The sequence below is a fragment of the Coffea eugenioides genome, chromosome 1 (genome assembly GCF_003713205.1).
Source record: "Coffea eugenioides isolate CCC68of chromosome 1, Ceug_1.0, whole genome shotgun sequence".
Taxonomy (NCBI): domain Eukaryota; kingdom Viridiplantae; phylum Streptophyta; class Magnoliopsida; order Gentianales; family Rubiaceae; genus Coffea; species Coffea eugenioides.
This window is the reverse complement of record NC_040035.1, coordinates 47,986,785-47,999,757: the sequence shown is the minus strand read 5'-3', so window position 1 is coordinate 47,999,757 and position 12,973 is coordinate 47,986,785. Positions and strand designations below refer to the sequence as shown.

General features: G+C 32.9%; 1 protein-coding gene across 1 annotated transcript; it reads right to left on the bottom strand.

The window, feature by feature from the left end:
- Positions 1 to 2,396: 2,396 nt before the first annotated feature.
- On the bottom strand, positions 2,397 to 3,993 carry LOC113775937 (transcription factor MYB14-like). Its single transcript, XM_027320994.1, has 3 exons — positions 3,645 to 3,993; positions 3,377 to 3,506; positions 2,397 to 3,021 (listed from the first exon to the last, which is right to left on the bottom strand). The coding sequence occupies exons 1-3, from the start codon at positions 3,775 to 3,777 to the stop codon at positions 2,439 to 2,441; spliced, it is 846 nt and encodes a 281-aa protein (XP_027176795.1). The 5' UTR covers positions 3,778 to 3,993; the 3' UTR covers positions 2,397 to 2,438.
- Between the last annotated feature and the right edge of the window lie 8,980 nt (positions 3,994 to 12,973).

The window sequence follows — 12,973 nt, the reverse complement described above, 5'->3', positions numbered from 1 at the left end:
GAAAAATGAAATCAGCCCCCGATCAATTGTCATGGGTGTGAGACCGTCATCAGTTGTGCCGGCGTAATTTGTCGTCTTTTTCTACTAGTTAAATAAATAAATAAAAGAATAGAAAAGATTACGTGCGTGGAATGTCTCCACAATTATCATTAATAGTAAATAAGAGCAATCAGTAGTATTATGCATACGAAAGGCCAATCATAGTGCCCTGCACGTGTCACACGGCTTATTAAAAGTATCATATATTTTATTTTAAAATACTTTAAAATATTCATTTTTTTTATTAAAGTTACTTTTAATTTTTTATTCTGATGTGATCCTCACATTTATTTATATTTCATATTAAATTTAAAATTTAAAAATAAACTCACTAACAGCATTGTCAATTTATTGATATTAAAAGGTTGAAATTTTGAAATGGGGCAAACATTTAGCGGCGGAGATTGCTGTGATAAGTACCGGCATGTTGGGACTTGGGACATTGGTGGCAAGCAGTCACAATTCACGTGGTTGGACCGAAAATTGATGAAAGATTCGGTCGAATATTTCATGGGCCAGAGCCTTTCGACAATTCAGTCGGGAGACCTCAACCACGTAAAATTTCGCGACACGCATCTTCAATTATCAGCGCTGTTATTAGTGCAGCACGTTTAACACGACTGAGATAATCGAGAGCATCGAAGGTTTGTCACAATCGTTCGAAGATTTTGAAATGGATTGTAATTCAAATTAATTTATTTATATATTATTATAACAGATATGTAATTATCATACATAAAATTTATATAAAAGTAATAAAATATTACAATTTCATTATAAAAATATTTAAATTGTTCAGTTAGTTCATAAATTTTTATATCCTTTTGAACGATTTTTATTACCAGCCGTCCATGCTACTGGTCCATAGAAAACACGTGACGAGGGGACCGAAATGCATCCTCACGCGTTCTGAACTTCTGATTTCTCGTACGTATGTTTCCTGAATCTTCACGCAGCTGTCCACGTACGGTGGTCGTCGATAGTTGCTTGACACCAATTCCCCTTTTTTTAATTTTTAATTTATCTGTTAGTTTCGGCATACACATGACTCATGAGCTAACGCCAAATATTGTGGACTAATCCTTCGAAGATGCAGATGCCGTTATTTGTAAAAGTTCACACGGTCGCTGAAAATTTTCCAAATTATTTGTTTTGTGGCGGCATCTCCAACTGGACTATCAGCAGCAATACTTTTTTACCGTTAAAACTTTGACTTCTTGCGTGCCGAAATTTTGTCACTAGATGTTACTACCTGCTTTTACTACTAATTAAAACCAAATAGCCAGCACAGACTATCTAAAAGAACGGAAGATAACCACTAGAATTTTGGAAATTCCATTGAGAAATTTATTAATTTGCAAATGAAAATTTGAGGAACTGATTGGCAAAATCAATCATTGGAAACCCTTTTTTCCCCCCTCAAATGATCATTTGATAGCTTGACTGACACATTTTTATTTTTAAATTAAAATAAGCTTAGCCGACAAATACTCCTACTATATCGCTGCTTCTTCTTTTTCTTTTTTTCCTTTTTCCCCCCCTTTCCCTGTTTTCTCAGATAGTGTATTGGCCTCGCAGCAGAAGATACTTCTCTAGGCCCTCTCTGTTTATCCTCATCCTCAAGGAAGTCTCAGATTTTGGTTAAGTGGATTCCACACCAGAATGGTTGGGTTAAGCTGAACTGTGATGGCTCTGCCCTAGGGAACCCTGGCATAGCAGGTTCCCCGGAGGGGTGGAGGGTTGGTTCCATCAGGGATGCTTGTGGCTGCTGGATCATGGGACACAGCATGAAATCGGGCATTGCATCCAACATATTAGTGGAACTCTGGGGCGGCATTAGAGATGGAATCCATCTGGCCATCTCACTCAAAATTCCTGCTTTAGAAGTTGAAGTAGACCGTGCTGCCAATATTATATATTATTATTTCTTTCCTAAGTTCTACCGTTAACGCTGATCATCTTTTGCATCCTATTATTATGGATGGCAGATGCCCGCTTTCGCAGCTCCAGCAAGTTAAGCTATCGCGAAGCTAACAAGTTTGCTGAACTACTGGCGAAGTTGGGCAGTAAACTGATTCAGAGTTTTGTGATTTTTTATGCATGCCCTCGTGAACTTTCTTTGCTTCTGTGTTCCCTGTAGTATTAGGATGGATTGGACTAGTTAGGTGAGCTCTGTTATCCTTCCTTTTTGTCTTTAATACATCTCGGTGTCTTATCCCAAAAAAAATAAATAAATAAAAATCCAAGCATAGAATCTCCCCCCGGAATTGCGGATATATTTGCTTTACAAGCAACAAAGAATCCAATGGCTCCCTTGACCGACCACAACCAAAGACAAAAGGTGAGAGACGCAAGAATAGAATTGTAATGTATCATCTTATTACCTGTACCAGACAACATCAAAATTCAAGCAGATGAGATATGTCCTCAGTTCTGGTAAAAAGGTCGCACCAAAAGTTGATATCATCATTGGTGAAGGGGTTAAAACCACAACCCCCACGATGGAGTACCGGAGACAGTGAATGGTCTTGGGAAGAAACAACATCGTGCCAGATGTCCTGGTCCAACTCCTGGTGTTTGTTTGAAACTGAATCACCATCACCAGAATTAGTAAAGTATATCTCAGTCGGGTTATCAGGAATTGTAGTAGTGGTGGTGGCATCCGTGAAGGATAAGGAGGAGGAGATGTCGTCACTGGAGGAATATTGCAGCGAAGAGCTTTGATTATTCGTGCCCCGCTCCTGTTTGCTTACAATTATCTTCACGGGACTTGAATTTGAATCTTGACAATGCAATTTGGGCTTCTCCACTGATAATGCTTTGTTTGTCCCTTGTTCTGGTTTGGTTTTTCTGACGGCCTGGCCCTGGTGGTGCTGGTCGTGGTCCTGCTCTGGTATTAATCTCTTCTTCAAGTGACTGTGCCATACGTTTTTTATCTCGTTATCGGTTCGTCCAGGTAATGTTGCTGCAATTGCGGACCATCTGCAATTTAAAGTTGTCAACCGACCAAAGACAAAAACAAAAGACACGATCAATCTAGTATTTATTTGCAATCAGATGGGACGGAAGAGTCAAGAATCACGTGAAAATCCATTTCATCTTTCCTCTCTTGCCTCTTTGTCCTTTTCCCTTTCCTTTTACAAAGGAAGGACTCATCTTAATTAAGATGGATGCCAAACCACAAAAACATATTATTTATATATATATTATTATCCCATGATGGTAAGTAAAGAAAATGCATGAAAGTTGCTTTGATGAATCAAGTGGTCTAGACAAGGTACGAGAAGAGAGAGTAGAGGCAGAGACACGTATTTATAGTTTATACTATAGTTTATACCTGTTTCCTAATGCTTGATGCAACTTAATAATGGTGTCCTCTTCTTCCTGGGTGAAGTTTCCACGCTTAATGTCGGGTCTTAAATAGTTGGTCCAACGAAGCCTGCAACTCTTTCCGCACCTTAACAGACCTGTGCCCAACAAGAAAGAAACCAAGCGCAAGCAGGACAGGATTAACTACGGCAGTACTAAACAGAAGACGGTGCATAAGATTTTCATTAACTAGACAGCCTAAGTTCCAAGTAGTAAAAGAGTAATAAGTAATGTACCGGCTTTCTTGGGAAGCGCCCGCCAGTTTCCGCGGCCGTTTTCATTGATGTAGCTGATGAGGATCTGATCTTCTTCTTTGGTCCACGGACCTTTATTCAATCCCATTTTCTCACAGCACGGAGCTCTCCCCATTGGTGGATCCAACTGCAAAATCCAAATCAGGGAATATCTCTTCCTGTGAGATCGGAGGAGTTAGCACTTAGCAGCCAGACCCCAAGTCCCAAACTTTGAACTGCCTCTGGCCTCTGCGTCCGGGGGCGACTGTGTGCTGACTTGTCTCTCCAAGTAAAAGCTTCTGCTGAACACGGAGCAGCAATCAATGAAGGCAAAAAGGTTTGTGTGCCTTTTTATTCTATCAACGCCCCTAACTTTGATTTTTGATTAGTAAGAGACGTGGTGCCGCTGTAGCCTATAGGGTGTACTACTAATTATTAGTCTGAATTATAGCACGTGGGAGATATGTTCAGCAACATTAAAGCATGGAGTGAATGGTCCAAATTGTCATTCAATTATTCAAAATACCACCGTTTGATCGTCAAATTTTTTTTTTTTGGGAAAAAAGATCACTAAACTCACATAGACGTGTCAGCGGAATCATTTTACCGATTTTTACTGGGGAATCATCCGATTATAAGGCTAGGTTGAGTGGAGGAATATTTGTGAGGGGGCAAAATTATCCAAAAAAAGATGGCAAACCTATTCCTTTCTTCCTCGCAAGAAGTAACCTTAAATCTACAAGTTCATTAATTCCTTTTCTCACTGACAGATTTATAATATCTTTATATGGCCTAACACTTTCAAACACTTCATTGTTGTTATTATTTAACTCTTTCCTTGCATCAAGATCATCACCATCGTCATTGAGTGTGTTTGGATTGAGATGATTTGAAAAAAAATAATTTACTTCACAAATTTCAATAACATTTTCATCTTTTCAATCATTTTTTTATTTCACATACATCACATTACAAAAAATATTACAGTAATTATTTCAAATAAATCATTTAAATAAACTCCTATCCAATCAAACTCATTATCTTCTTCTTTGTCTTTTAGTGTGATGTTCGATACTTATTTCTCTCTTTGAGTTGTCATTTGGGCACGGGGCTTATGGGTTCATAACTTGGCTCTTGATGGCATTATTTGCAATGGGCTCCTCCCTTTTCGCCTCATTTTTTGATAGTTCTGAGCCTCTTTTTTTTTTTTTTTGCTCGTATAATTTTAGCTCCACATAATGGAGCAGCCGAGATATGGGCTTTTACCAATGTTTTTAAACTCGGACCGAAGAGCGAACCGAAAAACCTTCTAGTTCACGGTTCAATCGGTTCGACTCCGGTTCAAAGATTTAATAATTTTTTATTCATTTTAGTATTAAAATTTTTGAATAAAACTAAAATATTTATTTGTAAAAATAAATTCTTAATAAAAACCCGTTGAACCTTTCGGCTTTTACCGATTTTGATCGGTTCAGCCAGTTCTTGACTTGTTTTGATCGGTTCAATTAATTCTTTGGGTTTTTAATTGAACCGGACCGGAGGTATGGCCGGTTCACGGTTCAACAGATCGAACTGACTGGTCCAGTCCGATTTTCAAAACATTGGCTTTTGCTCCTTCTCTCTGCTTAACTTATGATTTCTTCATAACCCGGTTCGAGGGTTCCACTCAGTTGATATTTTGAAATTTAGATCTAATTGTCAAGAAAAAAGGGGAGATGGGGGAAGGGGAATCAGGGTAGATGAAGTGAGAGGAGGGGTAGAGAGAGTGTGGTGGTAGAAAATGAGGAGGAGAAAAAAAGGAGAGAATGATGTTGTTGGTGCTTTTCTTATTAATTACATTTACCTTCTATAAAATTTGACCACAATACAGATTAACAAAATGAAGCTTTCTTTTGTTTCTTGTGCTGTGACAGCTATACAACCAATTTCTATTGAATTCCCTCTCATATTGTCTTCTATTGCCACGCTAATAGAGGGATTGTTTTTCATCTTCACGTTCTCTTTCATCAAGAACCTCCAGCCTTGTGCCATCACTCCAACAAATTTTTTTTTTTGTGTGGAAGAAATAGGTTTGTCATATTTTTTTTTTGACATTTTTGTCCGCTCACAAATATTTCTCACTCAACATAGCCTTCAATGATTCATCGTTAAAAATTGGTAAAATGACTCCATTGCCGTGTTTATGTGAGTTTAGTAATCTTTTTTGCCACAAAAAAAATGTTTGATGACCAAACGGTGCCATTTTAAATAGTTGTGTGGCCATTTCGGTCATTAACTCTAAAGAATACTACTAAAAGTTATGGATTTGTTTGGATAGGAATGATTTGAAAAAAAATAATTTGCTTGCATCACAAACACAAATTTTAACACATTTTTTTATTTCACATATATGACATCTTTTTATAAAACATCTTTTTAATTTCAAGTTAAACAGTGGCTTTGCAGCTCGAGGCGGTGTTGCCCCAAAGTACTTGACGTTTCCCCTTTAATTTAGTTGTCCGTCGGTATAGTATAAGCTAGCTTTGACGCCAAAAATTCGTATAGTTTGATGCGCTTTCCCGTCCCAACTTATAATCTGCACCTACCCACCCCCCCAAAAAAAAAAAAGAACAGAAACTTCTAATCTGCTACTAATGGTTTTTTTTATGAGAATTTTTTTTGTAACATGTTTAATCTGTTACTAATTGTAAGTGACCATTTAATGTCTCATCTGGTGCTGCCAATATTATTGGGCATTGTTGGAATTTGTGCTCACATTTTCAATCTCAATTATTCTCTCTGTATCACTTTGATAATTTTGATTTTTTTCTCACATAGTTTAAGAAAAATTAATTAATTTTTATTAAAAAATAAATCTAGCCTAATGTTTTTTTAAAAAATATTCTTACATTAATTTTTAGGAGTATTATTAATCACTGTACCTTTACATTAATTACAACAACAATAATGATGATATACTGCACCGTTTAAAACATATATTAAAGCAATTATTAGTGCAAAAAGTTAACTATATTAAATAAGGTGGATTAAATATATTAAATAAGGACTTGACAAAGACTTTAAAGTTAATTGTATTCTTCATAATGTACTGGAATTTGGGTTTAAAACATATATTAAAGCAATTATCAGTGAAAAAGTTAACTATATTAAATAAGGACATGACAAAGACTTTAAAGAATTGTATTCTTCATAATGTACTGGAATTTGGGTTTAAAACATATATTAAAGCAATTATCAGTGAAAAAGTTAACTATATTAAATAAGGTGGATTAAATATATTAAATAAGGACATGACAAAGACTTTAAAAGTTAATTGTATTCTTCATAATGTACTGGAATTTGGGATGAACGAAAACTATCAAAAGGACGGATGGAGTACTGCCGTTGAAACTGCAGCACATTTGGATCCTAGACTGATGAGGAAGTCATCATGCTTAAATGATTTGCTGACATTATTGTTTTTGTTCTTTAAATTATCTTCTGCTTTCCGACTTTCGCAAGTCACAATATTATAATGTACTGTGTGAGTTGATATTGGTTTGCATTCGTTTTTTTTTTTATCCCTCCTTCTTTTAGATACAGGAATTAGGATGGCAGGTGGGATCCGTGGCTGGCATTGCCACATAGGAATGAGGATGGGCAATTGTCCCCCTCAAATTTGGTAAAATTATATAATAGCTTTGAAAATTTTCAAGAATTTTAAATTTGTACCATATTTGTACCCTCCGTAATTTTATCTCTTTTAGTTGTATTGACATCCTTAAATTTAAAAGAATATTCCTTTCTCTATATAGATTATCCATTGAAATTTTACAGATTTCCCCTTTATTTTATATTTACATCCCTAAAAAATATGATTTTTTATTGATTACTTCTTAAAAAAATTTTCAACCTATTCCAAATTAAATATTAATGACACTCCAATGCGAAAACTGACTTGACTTTTAAATCAAACTATATAGTATGTTTCTTATATAATTCTAAAAGCATGATTTACGTTATAACTCTAATCAAACTGTTATGTTTCTTATAACAATTGTTCTACTTAGTAGGTATCCAAATTTGACTAAATCAAAGGGATGCTATGATACAAAATTTGGACAAAATTTGAGTCCCTTTCTAACGACCGCTCAGTGGTTATATTTGCCCTTTCTTGGGATGGTGGCTTACAGAACTTTTGGCCCGAAAAAATCCACCGGCCGTTGCTGATCGCGACCATGGGCTACAGTTATCCGACAAATAATACGCCCGACAAGTGGGAATTCCGGGTCAAAGAAAGAGACTATCGTGGATTTGGCTTGCGGCAATCATGCTTTTATTGCTGCTGGGACTCGGACGTTAGCAAAGAATCGGGTACAGACAGGTGAACTCCTTTTTTCTTTTCTCAATCATTTCTTTTCAGACAAAAAAAAAAAAAACCGACAAAGTGCAGCTAAAATTGCACATGCAATTGCAAACAAGCAAATAGCATTGTGGGTCAAATTACTTCTATTTATTTATTTTTCTAGCTAGTGGTTGTTATTGACTTTGATATACAAATGCTCAAAACAAGTGCAATCAAACATTTTGCACATTTTTTTTTGTTTTAACTCATATATGGTTTTTCATTAGGATAGGCGGCTAATTTCTTACAATATACCTGAAAAAAAATATTCGTCAAATGTACCTTTGGCAGACCCCTGGTACCAAACTATAGCTTTCGTGCCTAGTCAACACGATAGCCTGGAGTCGAATTTTTTAAAAAAGGCGGCCTTCTGCCATGCACAGTCAACATGGTAGCAGGTGCCCTTTTGAAAAAAAAAATCGCTGCAGAATTGTCTAGAACTTGGTTTTAGTCGTTGTCTCCTACCGTGCTGACTGTACACGGTAGGGGATTTTTTTTTTAAGAGTCAAACCAAATATCCCCTAAATTGAATAAACATTTCAGTAGATTTTTTAACTCCGGTCTTGATTTATTTTCTTCAATTTCCATTTCATCTTCTTCTCCACTGAACCTCTAGAGAAAACTCGATGGTTAACTTTCCTTGTCTGTTCAAATGTCTAACATCAAAATTAGAATTTAAATCAAAACCTTAAAGTGGGAACAAAGTGCCATCATTTTTTTTTGGGTTAAAAACAAAAAAGCCCCATGTGATAAACCTAATACATAGAAAAGCCCCCCATGGTTTCAAAATATACAACACGACCCCTCATGCTTTGAACTAAATTGTAAAGGTGACGGAATCCGTTAAACTTAACGGAAATGGTCAAAATGACCAAAATACCCTTACATAATTAAACAAAAGACAGCTCAAAAAAATCATTTGTTTTATTTTCTAAGTAGAGAGAATTGAGAGTTAAGGGGTAGAATAGGTATATTTGATAAAAATTAGGTATAAAATTTTTTTTTTAGGTTCCAATAAGTCATTTCCGTTAAGTTTAACGGATTCCGTCACCTTTACAATTTAGTTCAAAGCATGAGGGGTTGCGTTGTATATTTTGAAACCATGGGGGGCTTTTCTGTGTATTAGACTTATCACAGGGGGCTTTTTTATTTTTAACCCTTTTTAAAAAAAAAAAAAACTAATGACAGTAAATACATCAAAACGTACAACAGATATAATAGATGGGAGAAATTTCTTCGAAACTCCAAAATGTGATTCTCGAGTAGATTAATGCAAGTCTTATAAAATTGATTACATTTTCAATCAATTCAATTTCAGGGTAAACATGCAATCAATATGCCCAAGTATAGCTCTGCCGTGGTTTTCACGGTACAAGCACTTCTTCATTCTCAAAGAAGTCATTGGCATACTAAACAAAGAAAAGGACCTAAAAGGAAAAGGAAGAAGAAGAAAAGGATCTAATTACTAAGAATCACAAAAGTTAGTTTGGTTGAGAAAAGAAAGTAGTACTTTAGAACAAATGTAGACGTTGAGATACTTGAAATATCATAACTATTCAAATTAGGGGATATTTTGTCTGACTCACAAAAAAAAAAATAAAAATCCCCTACCGTGTACAACGACTGAAACCAAGTTTTAGACAATTCTGCAGCATTTTTTTTTTCAAAAGGGCACTTGCTACCGTGATGACTGTGCACGGTAGCATGCTGTGTTTTTAAAAAGAATTTGACAGCAGGCTATTGTGTTGACTATGCACCGTAGCTTGCAATTTTTTTTTTTAAAAAAATTTGCTTCCGTGTTGATTAGGCACGACAACTATAATTTTGTACCAAGGGTCTGTCAGAGGTATATTTGACGGACCTTTTTTTTCAGTTAAATTCTAAGAAATTAGCCAGGATAGGCAAACAAACCCTATTGTTTTGATTAAGTATTATTTGAAATAATTACTATAAAATTTTTTGTGATGTGATGTATGTGAAATAAAAAGATGATTGAAAATATAAAAAATAGATTGAAAAATATATTTATGATGCAAGCGAAATATTATTTGACACATGCATTGTGTTTTAGAATGACCAATGGTAATTCTAAAAAGCCCTTGAACGCTCAACCATGGTCTTCATTTGGATTAGTTATTTTTTGGGGTGTTTTTGAAAAACTTTGCTGTAGCAAAATTTTTAGAGTATATTTTGAAATATTTTTAGAAAATATTTTGAAATATTTTTTATTGGCACTTTATTATGAGATATTTGGTAAAATTTTAAAAAATTTTAAACTAATTTTTAGATTATCTTTTAAAGTACTTTGTTGTAACTTTTATTGTATTTGAAAAACTAGTTTTTGAAAAACACTTCAAAAACAGGAGATCCAAACAGAGCCGATTCCCAAAAAAATTGTTGAAGATTATGATCCTAACGCAGATCTCGTGTATAAAGTCAAACGAGTCGGTTCGGTCGTGTTTCCTTTTTACGTTATGTCGTAGCCTTTGGAACCTACTTGAATCACATAAGAAAGTGAGGGCCTGTTTGGAACCTGAGTTTTTTGGGAGTTTGTCTAAAACTTTACTGTAGTGCACTGTAGAAGTTTTTGAAAAAATTTTGTAGAAGTTTTTGTAAGGTGAAAAACTTTTTTGTAGAAGTTTTTGAAATGTTACTGTAGACGTTTTTTGGATTATTTTTAGAGGTATTTTTAAAACATATTTTTGAGTATTTTATAATTTATAATTTATAATTTTTATATTTTTAAACATTTATGCATTTATAATACATTTATAAATATTTAGAAATAAATATATTTATATATTTATATAAAAATATATAAATGTATTATATTATATATAATACGTAATATACATATATTTATAAATGTATAAATATATAATTAATATAAATGTATAATTTATAATTTATAAATGTATATGATGATTATGTATAAATGTATTAATATAATTAATATAAATGTATAAATGTATTAATATTATGTATAAATGTATAATTAATATTGTTTATAATTTATAATTTTTATTGTTTAAATATTTATATGCATTATGCATTTATAATACATTTATAAATATTTATAAATAAATATATTTATATATTTATATATAAATATATAAATGTATTATATTATATATAATACATAATATACATATACTTATAAATGTATAAATGTATAATTAATATAAATGTATATATTATAAATAAATATTATATAAATGTATAATTTATAATTTATAAATATATATGATGATTATGTATAACTGTATTAATATAATTAATATAAATGTATTAATATTATGTATAAATGTATAATTAATATTGTTTATAATTTATAATTAATATTGTTTAAATATTTGTATATATTTATGCATTTATAATACATTTATAAATAAATATAATATAAATATACAAATGAATATATTATAAATATATAAATATATAATATTATGTATAAATGTATTAATATAATTAATATAAATGTATAAATGTATTAGTATTATGTATAAATATATAATTAATATTGTGTGTTAATATTATGTATAAATGTATTATATTATACATAATACATAATATAATTGTATATAAATATACATAAATATATATACATAAATGTGTAATATATATAATATGTATTATATATATTAAATATATAATATATAATATTTATATAAATGTATAATTACATATTTATATTAATATTAATTTATATGGTATATTATATTTATATAAATATATAAAAATATATTTTAAATAAAATAAAATATTTATAATATGTTTAAATAAATATATAAATATATAATATATTTAATAAATTTTTGAGGGTGAGGGACTCAAAAATTCAAATTTTTTTTTTGAGGTTACCGGCGGCGCCGGAATAAGTGACCTGCGCCGGGAGAGGTTGTGGAGGCGGTGTCTGGTGTGATGGGTTAGGTGAGGGAGGAAGAAAAGTTTTTGAGAAATTTTTTGGGTATTGATTTTTGAAGTGTGTAGGTAAAAAACTTTGAAAAGTTTTTTGGGGTTCCTGTAGCAAAAGTTGTTAAAAAACTAGTAGCTAAAAAACTTGGTAAAAAACTAGGGTGCCAAACAGGCCCTGAGTTTCTGTCAGCTACTTTCTTAAGAAGGTAATCGTGATGTTAGCACGTTTTTTTCGACTCTTTGCATACTGCAATGATCAGCTCCAATATTTTCTTCATAAGCTCTATTTTTGTTGGCTCTCTATATGATTCAAATTTATTGCTGATTATAGCATTTTAATAAGAGCAATGATTGAATTTTCCATTTTACCTTTGATTGCCGGTGTGGAGAGCTGATAAATTGGGGTGAATTAATTAAGTATAATAGCAATATTGGCCATGCAAATATAGTTGAGGGATTATTTGGGCATAGGTAAAACAGTTAAGGCACTAAATTATCTCATAATATAATTTAAGGACTATGTTGGCTTCATTAAAGTAATTGAGGGACCAAATTAGCGCTGAATAAAGTTTAGGGACTATTTTGGCTTTAGCAAAAGAGTTAGAGACTACGTTGGTGTTTTGCTCTGCTTCTGAAATGAAAGACCCCCCTTTTCTTGTTACATTTCTTTAATTAGTTACTTCCGCATAATTAAGTTCTGTGAAATTTAAGGAAACCGGAATATTAATCAAGGAAATCCCACCTTGGAAGAGGAGGCAAAACCTTGTTTGACCATTAACCCAAACAGCAAAGGTGTTTCTGGGATGTGCTGCTAAACCACCATGGAACCAACCAATCACCTGCACATTTTTCTTTAATCGCATTATGATATGGTGTAGCTTCTGAGCGTACGGGCTGGTGAAAAAAAAATGAAATGGACTCTTTTAGTCTACTACAGGCTACATTTTTCTTCGGACGAAATCACATCAAGAGCAGCAAAATTGGCATTTTCTCTCGCCAACCCAATTCAACAATTTAAACAGGATTTCTCCAT

Excerpts from the sequence above, each read along its gene's own strand:
- LOC113775937 (XM_027320994.1), bottom strand. The coding sequence starts at position 3,777 with ATGGGGAGAGCTCCGTGCTGTGAGAAAATGGGATTGAATAAAGGTCCG. Across the intron at positions 3,507-3,644 it reads GGCGCTTCCCAAGAAAGCCG|GTCTGTTAAGGTGCGGAAAG; the intron begins GTACATTACTTA and ends TGTTGGGCACAG. Across the intron at positions 3,022-3,376 it reads CATCAAGCATTAGGAAACAG|ATGGTCCGCAATTGCAGCAA; the intron begins GTATAAACTATA and ends TTTAAATTGCAG.